At 37.4% G+C, this 21741-nt stretch overlaps 1 protein-coding gene across 2 annotated transcripts in view; it reads right to left on the bottom strand.

The window, feature by feature from the left end:
* NTN4 (netrin 4) overlaps positions 1 to 21741 on the bottom strand; it is a 126116-nt gene that overhangs the window by 78280 nt on the left and 26095 nt on the right. For both annotated transcript variants that reach the window (XM_058741728.1, XM_058741729.1), the window contains exon 3: positions 6 to 284. In XM_058741728.1, the coding sequence (XP_058597711.1) occupies positions 6 to 284 (279 nt within the window). The remainder of the gene's footprint in view (positions 1 to 5; positions 285 to 21741) is intronic.

The following is a 21741-nucleotide window of genomic DNA, read 5'->3' as shown; positions in this document are numbered from 1 at the left end:
CATACCACATGGAATGCTCCTGGGGCTTTGACAGGTCTGAAGCCATCAGCAGGAACGCATTGATCCGCATGGCCGTTACAGAAGCAGCTGCCCTTGACAATGAAATCATAGATTGCATAATGTGTAAAATGTTGAGGCTTTGTGGTGAGGTCATTTCTCTGACAGGGGCAAGACTGTCGTTTTAGCAACTGCACACGGAGGTTGGTGATCTTCAATTGCTCCTGCACTTTGGCACTATAAGGGTTCTCTGCATCATATGGTGGTGACAAAGCTCTGAAAATAACCTGTAAAGAAAGAAAAAAATACCATGAGTATATACAACTGTGTGCAAACCCCAAATTGTTTGCCTCATACAGTCTTGGTTTGAGTTACACCTTTTGTCATCTGCAAGTGATAAGAGATTTTTAGACCTTGATCACACAGGTGCTGCCTGTTCAGATGCAGAGGTATAAATTGAGTAACCAGCAGAGACCTTACTCTTGAGATGAAGGCAGCCATGCAAAGATCTTGGGGGAAGAGCATTCTGGGCAGAAGGAACAGCAAGTTTAAAGGCCTTGAAGCTGAATCAAGCTTGGCTTATTAAAGGAAGAACAACAAGGCCAGTGTGACTGAAGTCCAGGAAACAAGGGGACAGTTTTTAGAGAAGAGGACAGAGCCAGTGCATAACAGATCATGAATAGAGAGTCCTTTAAAGGCCATGGTAGTTATTCTAACTGTAGTGGGAAGGCACTGGAGGGTCATATGCAGAGAGCTGATATCATCTGATTTACATTTTTTAAAAAGATAACTCCCACTTCTATAAGGAGAATGGATTAAAAAGGGGGAAGAAGAGAAGCATCAAAATCAAGATCCAGACACTTCTATTTCCAAATGAGGTGTGACCCTTCAAAGACTAATCACTTATTAATTGGGGCCACTGTTGCTACAAATACCTTTGGTTCTCCTTTTCTGGATCTGCCTTCCAAGCTTGTGGTACATTCTTGGAATATTCTTATGAGTAGTAAATATATAGTCATTTCAGGGTGGATTTGATTTCTGAAATCAGTTAAAAGTCCTTTAAATCCAAATGTAGAAAATAAAATGGCTGATCAAGTTAGTTAACAGTATTTTGGTTAAATGTAAAGTATAAGTAATAAAACTTTTTATTGTGTATGTTACAGATAGACTTGAAAGGCAATTTAAAACTTTAGTTCTGAGGAGGAAACCAGAGGGAGGAAGACTCAGAAGGGATGGACTTTGGGCATGTGTGTGTGTCCATACGTTATATGGGGGTAATAAAAGGGCCCCTGGGGTGGAATGGTACAAACTTCTCTAATGGATGTCTTAACTTTGGGGGAGTAAGGCTGGTGGGAGAGAAAATCACTGCCAGTAGAAAGCAATGAATATAAAAAAAGGAATTCCAAACTATCTCACAACATAAAACAGTATCATAAGGAGACCAATACCAAGTTATACCTTAGTATGCAGGTTAAAAAAAAAACCAGAACAAAACCTTAAGCAATCTTGTTAATTTATATAATAAGAGACACAAAGCTCCCCTGAAAAAAATTTTAGGCATCTCTTGGCTTTTTAAAGATATGTTAAAACTCTACTCACAAGAAATCCAGAAATATTTTGATAACTGAGTAGTATGAAAGTAAAGTAATTATTAAAAAGTAGGCTTTGGATAAACTCCCATTTAGAGAGAATGTATCTAAAAGTAGCTTTCCAGGAAAAAAATTCCTTAAGGAATACTTCAGATATAAAAATTTCATTTTTTTTTCTTTTTTTTTTCTTTTTTTTTTTTCAACGTTTTTTATTTATTTTTGGGACAGAGAGAGACAGAACATGAACGGGGGAGGGGCAGAGAGAGAGAGGGAGACACAGAATCAGAAACAGGCTCCAGGCTCCGAGCCATCAGCCCAGAGCCTGACGCGGGGCTCGAACTCACGGACCGCGAGATCGTGACCTGGCTGAAGTCGGACGCTTAACCGACTGCGCCACCCAGGCGCCCCAAAAATTTCATTTTAAGAATTGATTTTGCAATGAAAGGATGAAAAGGCAAGAATCAACTGTGCAGGATCACATCTCCAGCCATACTTAGGTGCAGAACTGTCCTAAATGAAATATAACTTAAGGAGGAGTGATAATTCAATGGATACTTGGCCTTCACAGCCAATTCTCCATCCAGCAGCTATAGTGATTCTCTATAAATAGAGAATGTCTATAAATAGAGCATGTCACTGCTTAAATCTGCCCCCACCCAAGGACCTCCCATTTCTCTCAGAATAAAATACAAAGTCCTTATAGCAGCCTGCCTCATTTTTGTTCTTAGTGCTTATTTACCAATTGATACATTGTAGTTGCACTTTAATGCTTTACTACTGTCTTCCTGGTCTAGAAAGTAAACTTCTTGAGGATAATTGCTGATCCCAGGACAGTGCCTAGCACAGAGGAAGTATTCAATAAATTCTTTGTAAATGAATTGATTGATTATAACATTGTTCTTGGCATTTAAGTAATAGGTGAGAATTTTAAATAACTTAATTTCCTTTTCTAAGGTCCTAAACAGATTCACACACTGAATTCATATTATAGCACTAGAAGGGAAGAGGTAGGAAATTATAAAAACAGTTAGAAATAACTGAATCATTAACCAACCTCTGCATCTCTAGCTATTTTTGAACTTGCAAACCTTGGAAAAAGTTGTATCCTAAACTTTAACAATGTTCTGCCCCATTTATTCACATGTAAAGTGGTGGAAAGCAACATATGGAATACAGTTTTCCAACAATACTATGTCACCTACTTGAAAGTCAATATGGAAGTAATGTCTCTTTTTAATGATAGCCTATATCACAGCATGTTTTTACATTTTGAATCATTAACAAAATTAAAAAATTGAACCCATTGTGAGTTTTATGTGACACTTATTTTTCAAATAACACCCCCAATACTGGCATTCTGTTAGACATTCGTGAAGGACACTTGCTCTAAATAAAATCAGTAATGTGGCCACCTCCTGGTTTATCAACCACAGTAATACAAGGACATGGAAAAGGGTCACAGTGCTTACCAAATAAGTATTCTACTGAAAAGCATATGGCATCCTTCTCTAAACTGTGGCCCACCCTTCCTTTTCCTCAACATTGGTGGTACTGTTTGCTCTCTCTGTTCCTATCACATATTTATCCTTGACATTTACCCTAGTTCCCTCTCCCCGACTTCTTATAACCCCCGTCCTCTGAGAATTGTTTAGCATATGCAAGGCTAGAGGAAGATCTGTCAAGGTTTGTAGGAACTAGAAGCTCTTTTGCTTCCTGAACCCAGACTGTGGAAGCTGAATGGCGGCTCTGTGCTTAGTGTGCATGACACCACAGTTGGCACGCTGATATCAGCAGGGAAGGGACATCATGACCCCTGAGGCTGCATGCTGGAAAGGAGACAGGAGAGTGCCACAGACACAAAGTGAACGGGAATTTAAACCATGAAATCTTTTTTCCAGAAAGGAGACGCCTTAATCTGATACTCTGGGAAATGGATCTACCCTGTGTCAGGAAACAAAGAGTGCGCCAATCCAGATGCTTCAAACTTCTGGCAGGTCGCCCTTTGGGTCCCACCCAGTTTTTCTTCAAACATCTCCAGAAGAAGCCTGCATGGCACTACTAAAATGAAGTAAGAAAAACTGTAGAAGCCCTCATATATCAGCCTCTTCTGTTTTTGTCCCCATCAGGAACAGGATGTATCTATGGGCCCACCACTGTTCCTCTGTCTATGAGTGCGTCTGAAGGTACACCCCTGCAAGACATAGTTAACAAGCAGAGGAGAACTAGGATCGAGCCTATTTCAGTGTTTCCAGCTTGTTAGTGGTATTGGCCAGGACTTCCTGATATTATTTTTCAAATTAAGAAAGTGGGTTATATTTCAGTGATTAATACTATGCTCATTACAGAGAAATCTGTCACTCAAAAATGTAGAAGACATTAAGAATCTACAGTGCAGTCCCAAGGACAGCCAGGAATACCGACTCCACAATATTTTCCCATCTAATCTTCTGTATATATACATATAGAATATAATGTAAACCGCTTTGTTTCAGCTTAACAATACCTTGTGAATTTTTTCCAATTCAGTGAAAATAATTCTACATCAGTGGTTCTCAAAATGTGGCTCCCAGACCAACAGCATCAGTGTCAACCCGGGAACTAGTTAGAAATGCAAATTCTTGAGCCCTTATACCAGGCTGACTGAATCAGAAACTCTGGGGATGGAGCCCAGCAATCTGGGTTTCAACAAGCCGTCCAGATGATTCTGATGCACAATAAAGTTTGAGAAACACTTTTTCATAATTAAAAAATCTGGTTAGGATTCTATTGTGCGGATATGACATAACTTATTTAACCAGGTTGCTGTTGTTAGGCATCTAGATTGTTTTCAACTTTTCAGTATAACCAACTACAGTGAACAATCTTATAGCTAAAATGCAGAAGTTTATAATAATATCCTGAAGATACATTTCCAAATGTGAAATCAATGGTTTAAATGAAATACATAATTTTAAAACCTATCTGAGCTTCTGAGTGAATCACAAACCCTTTCCTACTTAATCTTTGGAATTTTCACATTTCTCTGGTCTTGGCCTACTTTCTAAGCCTGGAATCCCTTAAACTTTGCCTAAGGATCTGGACTTTTGGCTTAGGCTCTGCCATTTCTTATGCCTTAGTATAACAAAGAGATCCTTAAAAAGTTCTGAACAGGTTAGAATTACCTATATGTTCTTTTCTAACTCTCAATAATAGTGAGAATTAGTTAAAATAGAATTCCATATGTCCTATTTTTACTGAGATGAAACTTTCAACAGAGTTTAACACAATGTGAACAGAGTAAGAAGTAAATATTAGGTACATAATAGACAGGAAGTCTTTTGAGTACCAAACTCATATTTACATATTGCTACATAATTAAAATTTTATTGCCTATGTTAGATCACAATAACTCAAGAAACTTAGTTATCACATTTTAAAATTTTTGTTTAGCTACTAGCTTGAGAAATATTTCAGGTCCGAGGTGATTGCCCATCTTGTGGACTCTGTTGGCACTTGTGTTTCCATGAAAGCACTTTCATGCTAGTACATTGTATTTTATTTGTATTTGTATTTTTATTTTTGAGAGAAAGAGCATGAGTGGGGGAGAGGGGCAGAGGGAGAGAGAGAGAATTTTAAGCAGGCTCCATGCCCAGCACAGAGCCCAACGTGGGGCTGGATCCTATGACCCTGGGATCATGACCTGAGTTGAAATCAAGAGTTGGACACTCAACCGACTGAGCCACCCAGGTGCCCGGATCATGCTAGTACATTGTTATTGTCTGTTTACTTGTCTGTATTGCAAAATAGACTCTGCTCAGTAGGTTTGTCTGGTTAACAGCATTGTCCCCCAGCACGTCCCTGGCATATTATAGCATTTCATAATTACATTGAATGAATAAATAAATGAACCATTTTTCCAAATAGCATTTTTAAAAAGGAGAAGCCAAATAAGTAATAGGATTTAGAAAAATAAAAAAGGAAAAATGTTCTTACAATTATGTACTCTTGATGAGAAAGTGTATGAATACATACATATATGTATAAATACCTACATAAAAATATGTAATATATTTCAAATGATTTTATGGATTCCTTCTCTTCAATAGTACACACGGTCTTTCACATTCTTAAGAAAAGGGATCAAGCAGGCATGATCAAGCACCCAAACACATACAAATATTACACCTTTTCCATGGTTTGTGGTCTAGTTTTCTTATTTACCAAAAATGGAAGCTTTAAGATCCTAACTGCAATTGTTCTTTAGTGGTTTTTAAAATTCCCATATCTTTATGTTATCAAAACAGCAGCTTTTGCTTTCAATGATTTCTCTCCTGTTTTTCTATTTCATTTTTGCTTTTATTTTTATTACTTACTTTCTTCTACTTACTTTGGGCTCAATTTTCTCTTCTTTATTTACTAGTTTGTTTACCAGTTTTTTCTCCCAAGTTTTTATTTAAATTAAGGTTAGTCAATATATACTGTAGTATTGGTTTCAGGAGTAGGATTTAGTGACTCATCACTTACATATAACACCAATGCTCATCACAATAAGTGCCCTTCTTAATGCTCATCACCCATTTAGCCCATGCCCCCACCCACCTCTTCTCCATCAATGCTCAGACTTCTTTTGATTTGCCTCCCTCTCTATTTATATCTTATTTTATTTTTCCTTCCCTTCCCCTATGTTCATCTGTTTTGTTTCTTGAATTACACATATGAGTGAAATCATATAGTATTTGCCTTTCTCTGACTTATTTTGCTTAGCATAATACGTTCTAGTTCCATCTACCTCATTGCAAATGGCAAGATTTCATTCTTTTTGATGGCTGATTAATATTCCATTATGTAATACCAAACTTCTTTATCCAATCATCAGTTGATGGACATTTGGGCTCTTTCCATACTTTGGCTATTGTGGATAATGCTGCTATAAACATTGGGGTACATGTGCCCCTTCGAATCAGTACATTTGTATACTTTGGATTAATACCCAGTAGTATAATTGTTGGGTAGGGTAGTTCTATTTTTAACTTTTTAAGGAACCCCCATACTGTTTTCTAGAGTGGCTGTACCAGTTTGCATTCCCACCAGCTGTATAAGAGGGTTCCCCTTTCTCCACATCCTCACCAACATCTGTTGTTTCCTGAGTTGTTACTTTAGCCATTTTGACAGGTTTGAGATGGTATCTCATTGTGGTTTTGATTTTTATTTCCCCAATGATAAGTGATGTCGAGCACTTTCTCCTGTGTTTGTTAGCCATTTTTATGTCTTCTTTGGAGAAATGTCTGTTCATGTCTTCTGCCCATTTCCTAACTGGGTTATTTATTTTTGGGGTGTTGAGTTTGATAAGTTCTTTATAGATTTTGAATATTAGCCCTTTATCTGATGTGTCACTTGCAAATATCTTCTCCCATTCCATAGGTTGTCTTTTAGTTTTGTTGATTATTTCCTTCGTTGTGCAGAAGCTTTTTAACTTGATGAAATCACAATAGTTCATTTTTGCGTTTGTTTCCCTTGCCTCCAGTGACATGTCTTATAAGTTGTTACAGCTGAAATCAAAGAGGTTGCTGCCTGTGTTCTCTAGAATTTTTATGGTTTCCTGTCTCACATTTAGGCTTTCATCTGGTTTGAATTTATTTTTGTGTATGGTGTAAGAAAGTGATCCAGGTTCATTCTTCTGCATGTTGCTGTCCAGTTTTCCCAGCAATATTTGCTGAAGAGACTATTTTCCAATTGGACATTCTTTCCTGCTTTGTCAAAGATGAGTTGGTCATACATTTGTGGGTCCATATCTGGGTTTTCTATTCTGTTCCATTTCTCTATATGTCTGTTTTATGCCAGTACCATACTGTTTTGGTGATTATAGCTTTGTAATATAGCTTGGAATCTGGAATTGTGATACCTCCAGCTTTGGTTTTTCTTTTTTAACATTACTTTGGCTATTCAGGGTCTCTTCTGGTTCCATATAAATTTTAGAATTGTTCTAGCTCTATAAAAAAATGCTGGTGTTATTTTGAGAGAGGTTGCATTGAATATGTAGATTGCTTTCAGTAGTATACACATTTTAACAATATTTGCTCTTCCAGTCCATGAACATGGAATGTTTTTTCATTTTTTGTGTCTTCTTCAATTTGTTTCATAAGCATTACATAGTTTTCAGAGGACAGTTCTTTTACCTCTTTGGTTAGGTTTATTCCTAGGTATCTTATGGTTTTTAGTGCAGTTGTAAATGGGATTGATTCCTTGATTTCTCTTTCTGCAACTTTGTTATTGGTGTATAGAAATGCAACAAATTTCTGTACATTGATATTATATCCTTTAGCTTTGCTGAATTCATTTATCAGTTCTAGCAATTTTTTGGTGGAGTCTTTCAAGTTCTCTACATAGAGTATCATGTCTGCAAAGACTGAAAGTTTGGCTTCTTCCTTGCTGATTTGGATGCCTTTTATTTCTTTTTGTTGTCTAGTTGCTGAGGCTAGGACTTACAGTACTATGTTGAACAACAGTGGTGAGAGTGAACATCCCTGTTGTGTTCCTGACCTTAAGGGAAAAGCTCTCAGGTTTTTCCAACTGAGGATGATATTAACTGTGGATCTTTTGTATATGGCCTTTATCATGTTGAGGTATGTTCCTTCTACCCTTACTTTCTTGAGGGTTTTTTATCAAGAAAGGGATGCTGCATTTTGTCAAGTGCTTTTTCTGCATCTATTGAGAGGATCATGTGGTTCTTATCCTTTCTTTTATTAATGTGGTATATCAGGTAGATTGATTTTTGGATATTGAACCACCTTTGCAGACCAGGAATAAATCCTACTTGATTGTGGTGAATAATTCCTTTAATGTCCTGTTGTATTTGATTTGCTAGAATCTTGTTGAGAATTTTTGCATCCATGTTCATCAAGGATATTGGTCTATCATTCTCCTTAGCTGGTTTTGGAATCAAGGTAATTATGGCCTCATAGAATAAGTTTGGAAAATTTCCTTCTATTTCTATTTTTTGGAACAGCTTCAAAAGAATAGGTATTAACTCTTCTTTAAATGTTTGCTAGAAACCCCTTGGGAAGCCATCCAGCTCTGGACTCTTATTTTTTGGGACACTTTTGATAACCAATTGAATTTCTTTGCTGGTTATGGATCTGTTCAAGTTTTCTATTTATTTCTGTTTCAGTTTTGGTAGTTTACATGTTTCTAGGAATTTATCCATTTCTTCTAGATTGCCCAGTTTGTTGGCATATAATTGCTCATAATATTCTCTTATAATTGTTTGTCTTTCTGCAGCATTGGTTGTGATCTCCTCTTTCATTCGTGATTTTATTTATTTGAATTCTTTCCCTTTTCTTTTTGATAAGTCTGGCTAGGGGGTTATCAATTTTGTTTATTCTTTCAAAGAACCAGCTCCTAGTTTCATTGACCTGCTTTCTATATCATTTATTTCTCCTCTAATCTTCATCATTTCCCTTCTTCTGCTGGTTTTAGGATTTATTTGCTGTTATTTTTCCAGCTTTATTTGCTGTTCTTTTTCCAGCTCATTTAGGTGTAAGATTAGGTTGTGTATTTGTGACTTTTCTTGCTTCTTGAGGAAGGCCTGTATTGCTATGTGTTTCCCTCTTACAACCACCTTTGCTGCATCCCAAAGGTTTTGAACTGCCATGTTTTCATTTTCACTTGCTTTCATGTATTTTTTAATTTTTTCTTTAATTTCTTGGTTCCATTCATTCTTTAGTAGGATGTTCTTTAACCTCCTTGTATTTGTGGTCTTTCCAAATTTTTTCTTGTGGCTGACTTAAACTTTCATAGTGTTATGGTCTGAAAATACGCATGGTTTGATCTCAATCTTTTTGTACTGGTTGAAGCCTGATTTGTGACCCAGTGTGTGATCTATTCCTGAGAATGTTCCCTGGGCACTTGAAAAGAATGTGTACTCTGTTGTTCTAGGATGAAATGCTCTGACTGTATCTGTTAAGTCCATTTGGTCCAGTGTGTATTCAAAGCCATTGTTTTCTTGTTGATGTTCTGCTTAGATGACCTGTTCATTGTTGTAACTGGGTGTTAAAGTCCCCCCACTGTTATTATGTTATTACCAATGAGTTTCTTTAAGTTTGTTATCATATGACTTATATATTTGGCTGTTCCAAGTTGAGGACATAAATATTTACAATTGTTAGATCTTCTTGTTGGATAGACCCCTTTATTGTGATATAGTGCCCTTCTTCACCTCTTGTTATAGTTTTGGTTTTAAAATCTAGTTTCTCTGATATAAGTATGGCTACTCTGGCTTTCTTTTGACATCCATTAGCATGATAAATCGTTCTCCATTCCCTCACTTTAAATCTTCAGGTGTTACTGGGACTAAAATGAGTCTCTTATAAGCAGCATATGGATGGGTCTAGTTTTTTTTTTTAATCCGTTCTGATATCCTATATCTTTTGATTGGAGCATTTAGTCCATTTACATTCAGAGTAATTATTGATAGATATGAATTTAGTGCCATTATATTACCTGTAAAGTTGCTGTTCCTGTAGACTGTCTCTGTTCTTTCTAGTCTTGGGTGCTTTTGTTCTCTTCCCCGCTCAAAGAATGCCCTTTAATATTTCTTGCAGAGCTGGTTTAGTGTTCACAAAATCCTTTAGTTTTTGCTTGTCTTGGAAATTCTTTATCTCTCCATCTATTCTGAATGACAGCCTTGTTGGATAAAGTATTCTTGGTTGCCTATTTTTCCCATTTAGCATGTTGACTATATCATGCCACTCCCTTCTGGTCTGCCAAGGTTCTATGGACAGGTCTGTAGCTAACCTTATGTGTCTACCCTTGTAGGTTAATGGACTTTTGTCCCTAGCTGCTTTCAGAATTCTCTATCTTTGTATTTTTCAAGTTTCACTATGATATGTCTTGGTGTTGACCTGTTTTTGTTGATTTTGAGTGGAGTTCTCTGTGGACTTCAATGCCTATTTCCTTCCCCAGATTAGGGAAGTTCTCAGCTATAGTTTGTTCAAATAAACCCTCTGCCCCCTTTTCCTGCTCTTCTTATGGTACTCCTATGATATGGATATTACTGTGTTTTATGGAGTTTCTGAGTTCCATAAGTCTATATTCATGATCTAATAGTTTTATTTCCTTTCCCTCTTCTCTGCTCTGTTGTTTTCCATAATTTTATCTTCTATGTCACCTATTCATTCCTCTGCTTCTTCCATACTTATTGTGATTACACTCAGTTGGTTTTGCATCTTAGTTATAGCATTTTTTATTTCAGACTGACTATTTTTTAGGTCTTTTATCTCTGTAGGAAGGGTTTCTCTGGTGTTTTCTCTGCTTCTTTCAAGTCCAGCTAGTATTCTTATGACTGTTGTCTAAATTCTTGATCAGATATATTGCTGATAACTATTTTGAGTAAATCCTTGGCTGTGAGTTCTTCTTGATCTTTCTTTTGGGGAGAATTCCTCCATCTTTTAGGTTTCTGTCTTTTGCGTGTTATGAAAGCTTGTTATGCTTTTTGTTGCTGAGAATAATCCTATGTTAAGGAGGGGTTGTACACTGTCCAGGGACTGATGCTTCAGGAAGTGTTTCTAGTGTATGTTTTGTACACTCTGCTGTTGTGTTTTGGCTACTCTTTACTACAGGTCAGTCCTCTGCAGAGTTCCCCCTTTCTTGCAGTGAGGAGTATTGCAGTGGACCTTTAACTAGAATGCTTTGATTTGTTTGTTAAAATGAGCCTGATTAAAAAAAGAAATCCTGATGAGAGAGAGAGAGAGAGAGAGAGAGAGAGAGAGAGAGAGAGAGAAAAGGAAAAGGAAAAGGAACAAAAACAGACAAACAAAAAACTATAAGCCTGATTCCAAAGGAAAAAAAGAAGAAAGCCTGGTCCTATTTCCACCAGAACTGAAGCTGACACTTTGGAGCACTCTATAATCAGTAGACTTGGTGCATGCAGGGGGCCTGTGCTGATCCTCTGGGGGAGAGGCCCAGTGTGCTGGCCCATAGTCAGACCTGCCTTAGTAACGATGCAACTGCAGGGGTGTAGGGGGCCGGATTTGATGTAAACAGCTTCAGCCTCCACTGGGAGTGCTGTGTTGCTCACTGAAGTCTGACTGTTCTTGGGGGGGGTGGGGGGAAGATGGCATCACTCTGTCACCCTGCTGTCTCATCCCCAGAGAGGAGACCTCACACCCACCACTGTTCAGGAAGCCCTCACAGAAAAGCGAACAATCTCCTTTCTGTGTCTCAGGCTTACATCAGATCCCTGCCCCTCACCCTCTCTGTGCTGAGCCATTGGCACACCTGATGCCATAGTTCCTCTATGTTTTATCTCTGGCACACAGCCAGGATTCAAAACTCCAAATCTTAAAGGACCAGGCACAGTGTGGACCACCTCCCTTCCTCTGGAGGAGAGCCTCACTGTGCTGTGTCTGGTGCTGTCTTGTGTGCCTGGTGTAAAGCAGCCATACTGCCATGCAGGTGGTTGGCATTTATGGTGAAGCACAGCCAGTAAAAAGTAGCAACCAGATTACCTGCCATCTGCATGCAGTCCTGTCCCTTGCTGATGAATGGCCACTCAATGGTGCCCGCTGGGTCTTTTGTCCTTATGGAGGCAATATACCCTCTTCCACGTGTACTTCAGGAAAGGGAACATTCTTTCCCAGTGCAACCCAGGGAATCCCTACACCATGCTGTCTACTCTTGGGTCTCTCTTGGGTCTACTCTTAGGTATCCCCAGGAGCACTGCTGCCATCCCAGCTTGAATCAAGCAAATGGCAGGGACTCCTAAAATCTCAGAATTTGAGCTCTGCTATTTGTAAAAACTTGGTGATAGTTCCTCTCGATTCCCCAGTCAATGGTTTGGGGCAGTGTTGTTCATGTACAAACCCGACACACTTCTCTCTCTACCCCCTCTCTCTTTTTGTCTTTCTCCTCTCTCCATGAAAAGGGCTCCCTCCCCTCCATGGCACCGCAGCTTTTCTCTTCCCCCAATTCAGGTCTCTGCACCTTGTACCTGACTTATTCTCAACATCTAATTGTGCAGATTGTTCTCTTAATCCTCGGATCAATTTCCTAGGTATTCAAAATGATTTGCTGTTATTCTAGCTGTGTGCAAGGGATGAGGAAGCCCAGGGTCCCCCTACTACTCCACCATCTTAACCTATCAATCTACTAGTTTCTTAAAGTAGAACTGTAGATCACTGATTTAAGGACTTTCCCTCCCCACCAAATACTTCTTTAATTGCATCCCATACATTTTGATATGTTGTGTTTTAATTTTTAATTCAGTTCAAAATCCATTCTAATTTCCCTTTTCATTTCTTCTTTGACTCATGAGTTATTCAAAAGTATGTTATTTAATTTCCAAATATTTGTGGATTTCCCTGATACCTCTTGTTATTGATTTCTAATTTAATTCCTTTGTGGTCACAGAACATAGCTTGTATGATTTGAGTTCTTATACATTTATCAGCATCTGCTTTATGGTCTGTCTTGATAAATGCTCCTTGCGCCCTTGAGAAGATTGTGTATACTACTGTTTTTGATGAAGTGTTATATAAATGTTAATTAGGTCAAGTTGGTTGACAGTGTTATTCAAATCTTCTGTATCCTTACTGATTTTCTCTACTTTTCTCTAATTTTATCAATTATAGAGAGAAAGGTCTGGAAAACCCAACTATATTTATCAACTTGGCTATTTTTTTTTGCAGTTTTTGCTTCATGGGTTTTGAAGCCTGGCTATTAGGTGCATAAACATTCAAGACTGTTATATCCTCTTGATGAATTGGCTCCTTTATCAATATGAAATGTCCCTCCTTATCTCTGGTAATATTCTTTGATCTGAAATCTACTTTGTCTAATAATATATCCACTATCAAAAGCTTTCTTTTGATTAGTGTTAGCATGGTATATCTTTTTCTATTCTTCTACCTTTGACTTAGTTATGTCTTTGTATTTAAAGTGAATTTCTTACAGTTGCATCTTTTAAAAATTTTTATCCAATCTGATAATCTATGCTTTTAATTGGAGTGTTTAGACCTTTTACATTTAATGTTATTATTGATATTGTTGTGTTTAAATCTGCCATCTTGGTTTTTGTTTTATGTTCTATTCCTCTTATTTTTCTATCTGTTGAATTGACTAGTTTAGGGTCCCTTTTATTTCCTTTTTTTTATTAGATGTAACTTTTTCTTTAAGTTGTTTTAGAATTTGTAGTATTGTTGCTTTAGAGTTTATAACATACATCTTTAACTTAATGCAGTCTACCTTTAGGTAATATTTATCACTTCACATATAGCATAAGAAACTTAGAACACTGTACTCCTTTTTCCTCTTCTTGACCTTTGCTCCATTGTTGTCATGCATTTGACTTCTATATGTAATATAAACTTCACAACACATTGTTAATATTTTTGCTCTAAAAAGTCAATTATCTTTTATTTATTATTTTTATTTTCTTAAGTAAACTCTAGTCTCAACGTGAGGCTCAAACTCATCACCCAGAGATCAAGAGTCTCATGCTCTACTGATTGAGCCAGCGAGGCTCCCCTCGATTATCTTTTAAAGAGATTTTAAAAATAAGAAAAAAAGTACTTTGTATCTGTCCACCTATTTTCCCTTTTTGATGATCTTCATTCCTTTATGTAGCTCCAGATATCCAACTGGCATCATTTTTCTTCTGCCTGAAAGACTTCTTTCAATATTTCCTATAATGCAAGTCTGCTGGTAATGAATTTATTTTCTTTTGGCCTTTCTATGTCTGAAAAACTATTTCATCATAGTTTTTTGAAAGATATTTTTATTGGGTATAGAATTGTAGGTTGACAATTCTTTTCTATCAATAATTTCAGGATCATGCTCCACCATCTTTTGCCTTGCATTCTGTCAAAAAGCTTTCATTCTTATATTTGTTCTTCTGTTCATAATGAGTTTTTTTTTTCTCTTTAAGAGATTTGTCTCTTTATTATTGTTTGTTATGCAATTTGATTATAATATGCCTTGGGGTAGTTTTCTTCTTGTTTCAGTGCTTAAGGTTTGTTGTGCTTCTTGGATCTGTGGATTTATAGTTATAATCAAATTTAGAAAAATTACAGTCTTTCTCTTTCTTTCTTTCTTTCTTTCTCTCTTTCTTTCCCTGTTCCCTTCCTTTCTCCTCTCTCCTTTGTGGACTTCAACAACACGTATATTAGACTGCTTGAAATTGTTCCTCAGCTCACTGATTTATTTATTTAAATAACTGATTTATTTATTTTACTGTCTCCCCCCGATTTCATATTGAATCATTTCTTTTAGTGTGTATCGAGCCTCACAAATCTTCTCTTCTGTAGTGTCTGATCTACTGATCCCATTCAATGTATTTTTCATCTCAGACGTTGTATTTTTCAACAGTGGAAGTTCAGTTTGGATTTTTGCCATATTTTTCATGCTCTGCTTAACATGATCAATCTTTCCTCTACACTCCTGAACATAAGGAACATAGTTATAATAACTGTTTTAATGTTCTTGGCTAGTAATTCCATCATTTGTGTCACTTTTGGATCTATTTCTATTAATTTTTATATTTATTATGGATTGTATTTTCCTGCTTTTTTTTTTGCATGACTTGATGGACTGCAAGATACTGTGAATTTTATCTTGTTGAGTGCTAGATATTTTTGTATTCTTGAGCTTCTTTCTGGAATGCAATTAAATTACTTGAAAATAGCTCAGTCCTTTTGAAGCTTGCTTTTAAATTTTGTTAGGTGGGACCAACGTATTCTTTAGTATAGGCCTAATTCTGCCCTTGTGCTGAAACAATACCCTTCTAATTACTGATGCATTACGAGGTTGAATTACAAGATTTTCCACTCTGGCTGACTACTCCTGATCCTACGTGACCTCTGAGGGTTTGCTCCCTCTCTCCTTTAGGGTAGTTCTTTCTCTGGTCTCAGGTAATTTTCTCATACAAATGTATTGATCAGTACTCAGCTGAAGACTTGAGAGGGACCATCTGTAGATCTCTGGAAGTCTCTTCCAGTGCACTGCTCTCCTCTCTGGTACTCTGCCTGCAAACTCTAGCCATCTTTACTTCCCAGACTCTGAGCTCTTAAATTTAAAAAATCCATTAGACTCCTCCTAGGTTCCTGCTCCCTGCACTAGCCTGGAAGATGTCTCCAGGTAATAAGCTGGGACCATCAAGGAGCTCACCTCATTTGCTTCTCATCTCTCAAGGATCACTGTTCTCTGCTGCCTGATGTCCAAAACCTGAAAACAGTTGTTTCATATATTTTGTCCATTTGTTTAGTTGTTTCAGGAGTCAGGGTTAGTCTGGTACTTGATACTACATGTTGGCTAAGAGCTGAAGTCTAAAACATCAAGGCAGATTAACTTTACTGAAGTACAATTTATAAAACTGTAACTGGATTAAGCCCTTATTTTTGCATAAAAATATCATAGAAGTGACATATTGGAAGTTTTATAATGAAGCTAGTAGTTAGATTTAGTAGATAAAAAGTCCAGAAAAATGAATTCGTTTTCTTTTTTTTTTAAGTTTATTTATTTATTTTGAGAGAGAGCAAGCAGGGGAGGGGGAGAGAAAGAGAGAGAGACAGAATCTCAAGTAGGTTTCATGCTGTCAGTACAAAATCCGACATGGGGCTCGATCCCATGAACTGTGAGATCATGACCTGAGTCAAAATCAAGAGTCATATGCTTAACTGACTGAACCACCCAGGTGCCCCAACAAATTAGTTTTCTTACTGGGCATTTCAAACTAAGAAATGTGAAAAATAGTTTAAAATATAAGCATCTAAACTGTGTAAGTTTATTCAAGCATTCTATTTTTGTAATTTGTATCTTTTTAAAAAGTTTATTTATTTATTTATTTATTTATTTATTTATTTATTTTGAGGTGGGGAGGGGCAGAGAGAGAGGGAGAGAGAGAATCCCAAGCAGGCTCCACGCTGTCAGCATGGAGCCCAACACTGGGCTGAATCTCATGAACTGTGAGATCATGACCTGAGCCAAAATCAAGAGTTGGAACACTTCACTGACTGAGCTGCTCACATGCCCCAGTAACTTGTTTCTTTTTAAGATGGGTAAACCCTCACTGTAACTTTCTTTATAATTTATAGTACCTATTATACTCTTCTATCTTACATTTTTTATGTTTATGCCATGTTTTTTTTTTTTAATTTTTTTTAACGTTTATTTATTTTTGAGACAGAGAGAGAGCATGAACAGGGGAGGGTCAGAGAAAGAGGGAGACACAGAATCTGAAACAGGCTCCAGGCTCTGAGCTGTCAGCACAGAGCCTGATGCGGGGCTTGAACCCACAGACTGTGAGATCATGACCTGAGCCGAAGTCGGATGCTCAACCGACTGAGCCACCCAGGCGCCCCTGTTTATGCCATGTTTTGATTCATGTTTGTATTCCCATCTAATACCATGTCTTATAGATTCTCAATAATATGCATCAAAGGAGTGAATCACTATAGAATTATGTTAAGACAGGTTTATAATTTTCTGATATAAGAATAGCAATATAAATATAATAAAATTTATTTATATAATGTGCATTTTATTCACAAGAGAATATACTAGGTACATAGTATTTCATAACAAACTTTATCATCTTACAAAATATCTTATGACTAGTAAAATTTTACCTTATAGATAAAGTGAATATTAGTAAATATTAAAATACTTTTTGAGGCGCCTGGGTGGCGCAGTCGGTTAAGCGTCCGACTTCAGCCAGGTCACGATCTCGCAGTCCGTGAGTTCGAGCCCCGCGTCAGGCTCTGGGCTGATGGCTCAGAGCCTGGAGCCTGTTTCCGCTTCTGTGCCTCCCTCTCTCTCTGCCCCTCCCCCGTTCATGCTCTGTCTCTCTCTGTCCCAAAAATAAATAAAAAACGTTGAAAAAAAAAATTTAAAAAAAAAAAAAATAAAATACTTTTTGAGTGCCAAATTTAATAATGCATTTTTAGTAACAAACTTACACAAACTGTACGAATGACAGCAACACATTTAAAGAGGAATCCCTGGAACTTTGGCCTAATATAATCTAATGAAAAGACAAGTCACCTCAATGTTACAAATGATTCTATAGAACAAAAATAATCACACTTCTTCCTTACTCTGTGTAAGCCTAGTTAGAATAACATCTATTTTGAGGAACATTTTTAATTGTATTCATTTGTTTTATGTGTTTGCTTACTAGTTGTTTACAAAAATAACATCTAGTTAATTCAGTGGAATCTTGTTACACATTGACAACTGTTCTGTTTATTGTTAGGTAGGTGCTATACCTAAGACCTAGGCATGGAAACTGATACATTTGTCTCCATTTCTACTGTTTATTTAATATCAAAGTTGATATTAAATATCAAGCTCCTGAATTTAGTAGGATTCATGCATTCTAGTTTTGTATTGTCACCCCACCAACAAGGAAGGTTTTATGTTAATTGACTTCTGAAGCCAGTTGATGGCATCACTTAAGTTGAAGTTGTAGGTATTTGAGATGAAAGAGCATAGATTCTTTGAATGAGTACATGTACCCTAATATGTTCTTGAAACAGGCTTCCTGCTTTTTTGATAGGCACCTGTGGGAAAACATGTGATGTTTCAGGCTTTTAAAGGATTGCAGCGAGTGGAAGTTTTGGGCTTCATGGAGAGAGAAGATTGGACAAGGGGAAGGTAGCATAATTGACAGGTGGGCGTCTGCAGCTGAGCAGCTGGTTGGTTTAATTTTAGAACACTCGCCCTTGACTGTGCCACTTTAAGTGGAGCACCTACTTGTCTTGAGAAGTGTGTCTGTCTTTTGGGCAGGACCAAAATCCTTTTTGCTTACACTCTGGAGCATTAGGCACCCTGTTTCATCAGATAGCCCACCTTTTAAAGTGGGAGAGTCTTATCTGCTCAACTAGTCCTTCTAAGATAGGACAATATAATCTAATAAAGCTCTCAATGGAGCAAGCTGAGGAATGCAGTGCACTCAAGTGACTTGCTTGTACGATAATAACCTCGATTTGGAAGTACACAAAAGCCTCTTTGCATGTTTCAAGGGCATATTTACAGTTCTAAAGTGATGAAAGGCAGCTTCTTAAATATCTTCAGGGGCAAGGGAAGTGACAGAACTGCAAGGAGGAACAAGACACAAGACAGAAGACCAAAATAAAAATAAAGATTGAGGCTAAAAATAAAATTTAAAAATTCTCTAATATTTGGAATCCTAAGCTTTTCCTTTTCCCTCAGCACTTGGAGTCATAGGATTTGAGTGTCAAAAAAAGTCCTTACCAATCAATGGTCTGGCCCAACTAGAAGAAACTGAGGCACAGAGTACTTAAAGTGACTTGCCAAAGGTCAACCTACAGGTTTGTGACTAGAACCCAGTCCCTGATATCCCACTCTATACTTACTTGTCAGCTAGCCATTCCTGGATTAAAGTTAAATTTAAAATGTAGGACTAAACAAAATATAACATATGATTGATCACACCTCCATTCATCATCTTAATAATGGATAGGACTAACAGTGCCTCCTTTATTCTAGTAATGGAGAGACTAACTGTGCCCTTGATAAAAGTAATGATACCTGCTCCCACTTGGCTCACAGGGATGCAGTGAAGATTTTTAATAAGGTATCAGATGTAGAAATGCCTTGAAAAATCACTGCTCTTTATAAATACAATTGAATGAAGAATAGCCTTTTACTAGGGATTTGCCTTGTTTTTTTGCCATTATTCCTTCTTTGGGCACTATCAGTGAATGCAGCCCAGTGGTTAGGATTCACCAACTGTCCTCTAAGATGCTGACTGTCTGTCTACCTGGGTAACTTCCCAATACTGATCACCTCTGTTTCTTATCACTATGATTGGCCCACAGTACAGAATACCCTCTTCTTCTTGGATCACCAATACCTTCTGCTTGCCTGACCAGTGCTGGAAATTGCATGCATGATCTCTCTGCTTTCACTGCCCACTCTTGCTTCCTCTCTTTGTACTCAACTTTATATTCCAGGTATACTGAACTCCTTTCTGTTCCAAGAAAGCTCCATGGTCTCTCTCCCTTCCTGGTCTTTGCCCTTGCTATTCCCCCTGCCTATAATGCTTTTCACACCTCTTTGTCAATGACACCCACTGCTCCACCCCCTTACTTGGCCCACTCTTGCCTATCTTTTAGGTGTCATCTTAGAGGTAACTATTCAGGAAGCTTTCTTCACCATTCCACTCCACTGCAAGCTTAGATGAGATATTCTTCCTATGTGCTACTTCAAACACTTATTATTTCTTTCACACTTAGAAGTTACCGGGGCTCCTGGATGGCTCAGTCAGTTAAGTGTCAGACTCTTGGTTTTGGCTCAGGTAATGATCTCACGGTTTGTGAGTCTGAGCCCCGCATCAGGCTCTGTGTTGACATTGAGTAGCTTGGGATTCATTCTCTCTCTCTCTCCCCCAAAATAAGTAAATAAACTTAAAAAAAAAGAACTTACCACATCTATTTTAATTGCTATATTCCTTTCTGGACTGTCAGCTCCAAGTGCAGAGGGCTTTGTCTGCTCGCCCATTGCTGTAGAGTCAATTCTGGCCACATATAAGAGTTAACACATGTTTGTTGAAAGATCATGGTTAATAATGATTTATATTTTATGAACTGCCTTCATTTTTATTTATCTCATTTCATCCTTTAAAAAAATGTTTATTTATTTTTGAGAGACAGAATATGTGCAGAGGAGAGGCAGAGAGAGAGGGAAGGAGACAGAAAATCCCAAGTAGGCTCTGTGCTGTCAGCATAGAGCCTGACACAGGGCTCCACCTCACGAACCATGAGATCATGACTTGAGCCGAAATCAAGAGTGTGATGCTTAACCAACTGGGCCACCCAGGCACCCCTATCTCATTTCATCCTAACAGTAAAACTACTGTGTAGTGTTACTCATTCCCATTTTTCAGATACCAAAACACTCAGAAGATGTTCATTGACTTGTCCAAGGTTACCTAGCTAGTGAGTGACAGAGCTAGTGTTTGAACTCAGGTTATTAGAGTCCAAGTTCCATATTATTATCATAATATCACAGCTGACTTCGTTTGGTTATAGAATAATTGAAGGTCTTAATCAGGTGATCAGAGGGTTGAAATGATCAGAGCTTCCCTTCAGGAGAATAAATCTCATAAAGAGGAAAGCCTGAACCATGGTGGAAGCAGTGAGGGCAGGGTCGGCAGAACAGCCACGTGTGAGAGGCAAAGAAATGAATATCAGAACAAACACTAAGGACTAAATGCTAAGCTTTAGGGGCCACTCATAGTTAGAGTCAGGAGGAAAGAGACAAGCCAGAAATAATACAAAAAAAAATCAGTGAGAAATGTAGGAAAATAATGAAAATTATTTCAGAAACCAAAGGAAGTAAGAATGTAAAGAAAAAAATGTAATTAATAGTGGCAAAAGCAATTGGGGAAGCAAGAAAGAAGAGAAAATATTTGGGAGGTTGGCTGGTTCACAGAAGACTTTTGAAAGCCTAGATGGAATAAAGGACAGTTTGTAGAGCTTTCAAGAAAGAATAGGGGACAAGGAAATGAAAGCAAGAAAGAAGTGATTGAAGAATTTTGGCAGTTTTTTTATTCATTCATCAGTTGATAGACATTTGGGCTGTTTGCAGATTTCAGCTATTATGAATAAAAGTGCTATGGACATTCACACAGAAGTCATTGTGAGAACATAAGTTATTTCTCATGGGTATTTAGGAGAGGAATTGCGAGGTGGTATGGTAAGAGCATGTTTAACTTTATCAGAAACTGCAAGACTGTTTTCTAAGGTGATTGTACTATTTTGCATCTCTACTAGCAATGTATGATGAAAGTATTAGTTGTTATACATCCTCACCAATACTTGGTATTGTCAGTCTTCTTAATTTTATATTTGATAATGAATGTAAGCAGCATCTCATTGCGGTATTAATGTGCATTTCCCTGTTGTCTACTGGTGTTGAGCATCTTTTATCTGTTTATTTGACATACATCTTCTTTGGTGAAGTGTCTGTTCAAATCCTTTGCCCATATTTTTTCTTGTTGTTTTTCTTCTTATTGAGTTATAAGAGTTCTATATAAATTCTGATATATAAATACATATTCAGAGACACGATTTGCAAATATTTTCTCCCAATCTGTGGCTTGTCTTTTCATTTTCTTAATAGTGTCTTAAAAGCAAAAGTTTTATATTTTTATGAAATT

Source organism: Neofelis nebulosa, chromosome 8, assembly GCF_028018385.1.
Source record: "Neofelis nebulosa isolate mNeoNeb1 chromosome 8, mNeoNeb1.pri, whole genome shotgun sequence".
In the NCBI taxonomy this organism is placed as follows: Eukaryota; Metazoa; Chordata; class Mammalia; order Carnivora; family Felidae; genus Neofelis; species Neofelis nebulosa.
Note: the sequence above shows the minus strand (reverse complement) of the source record. Positions and strands in the feature narration are given on the sequence as shown.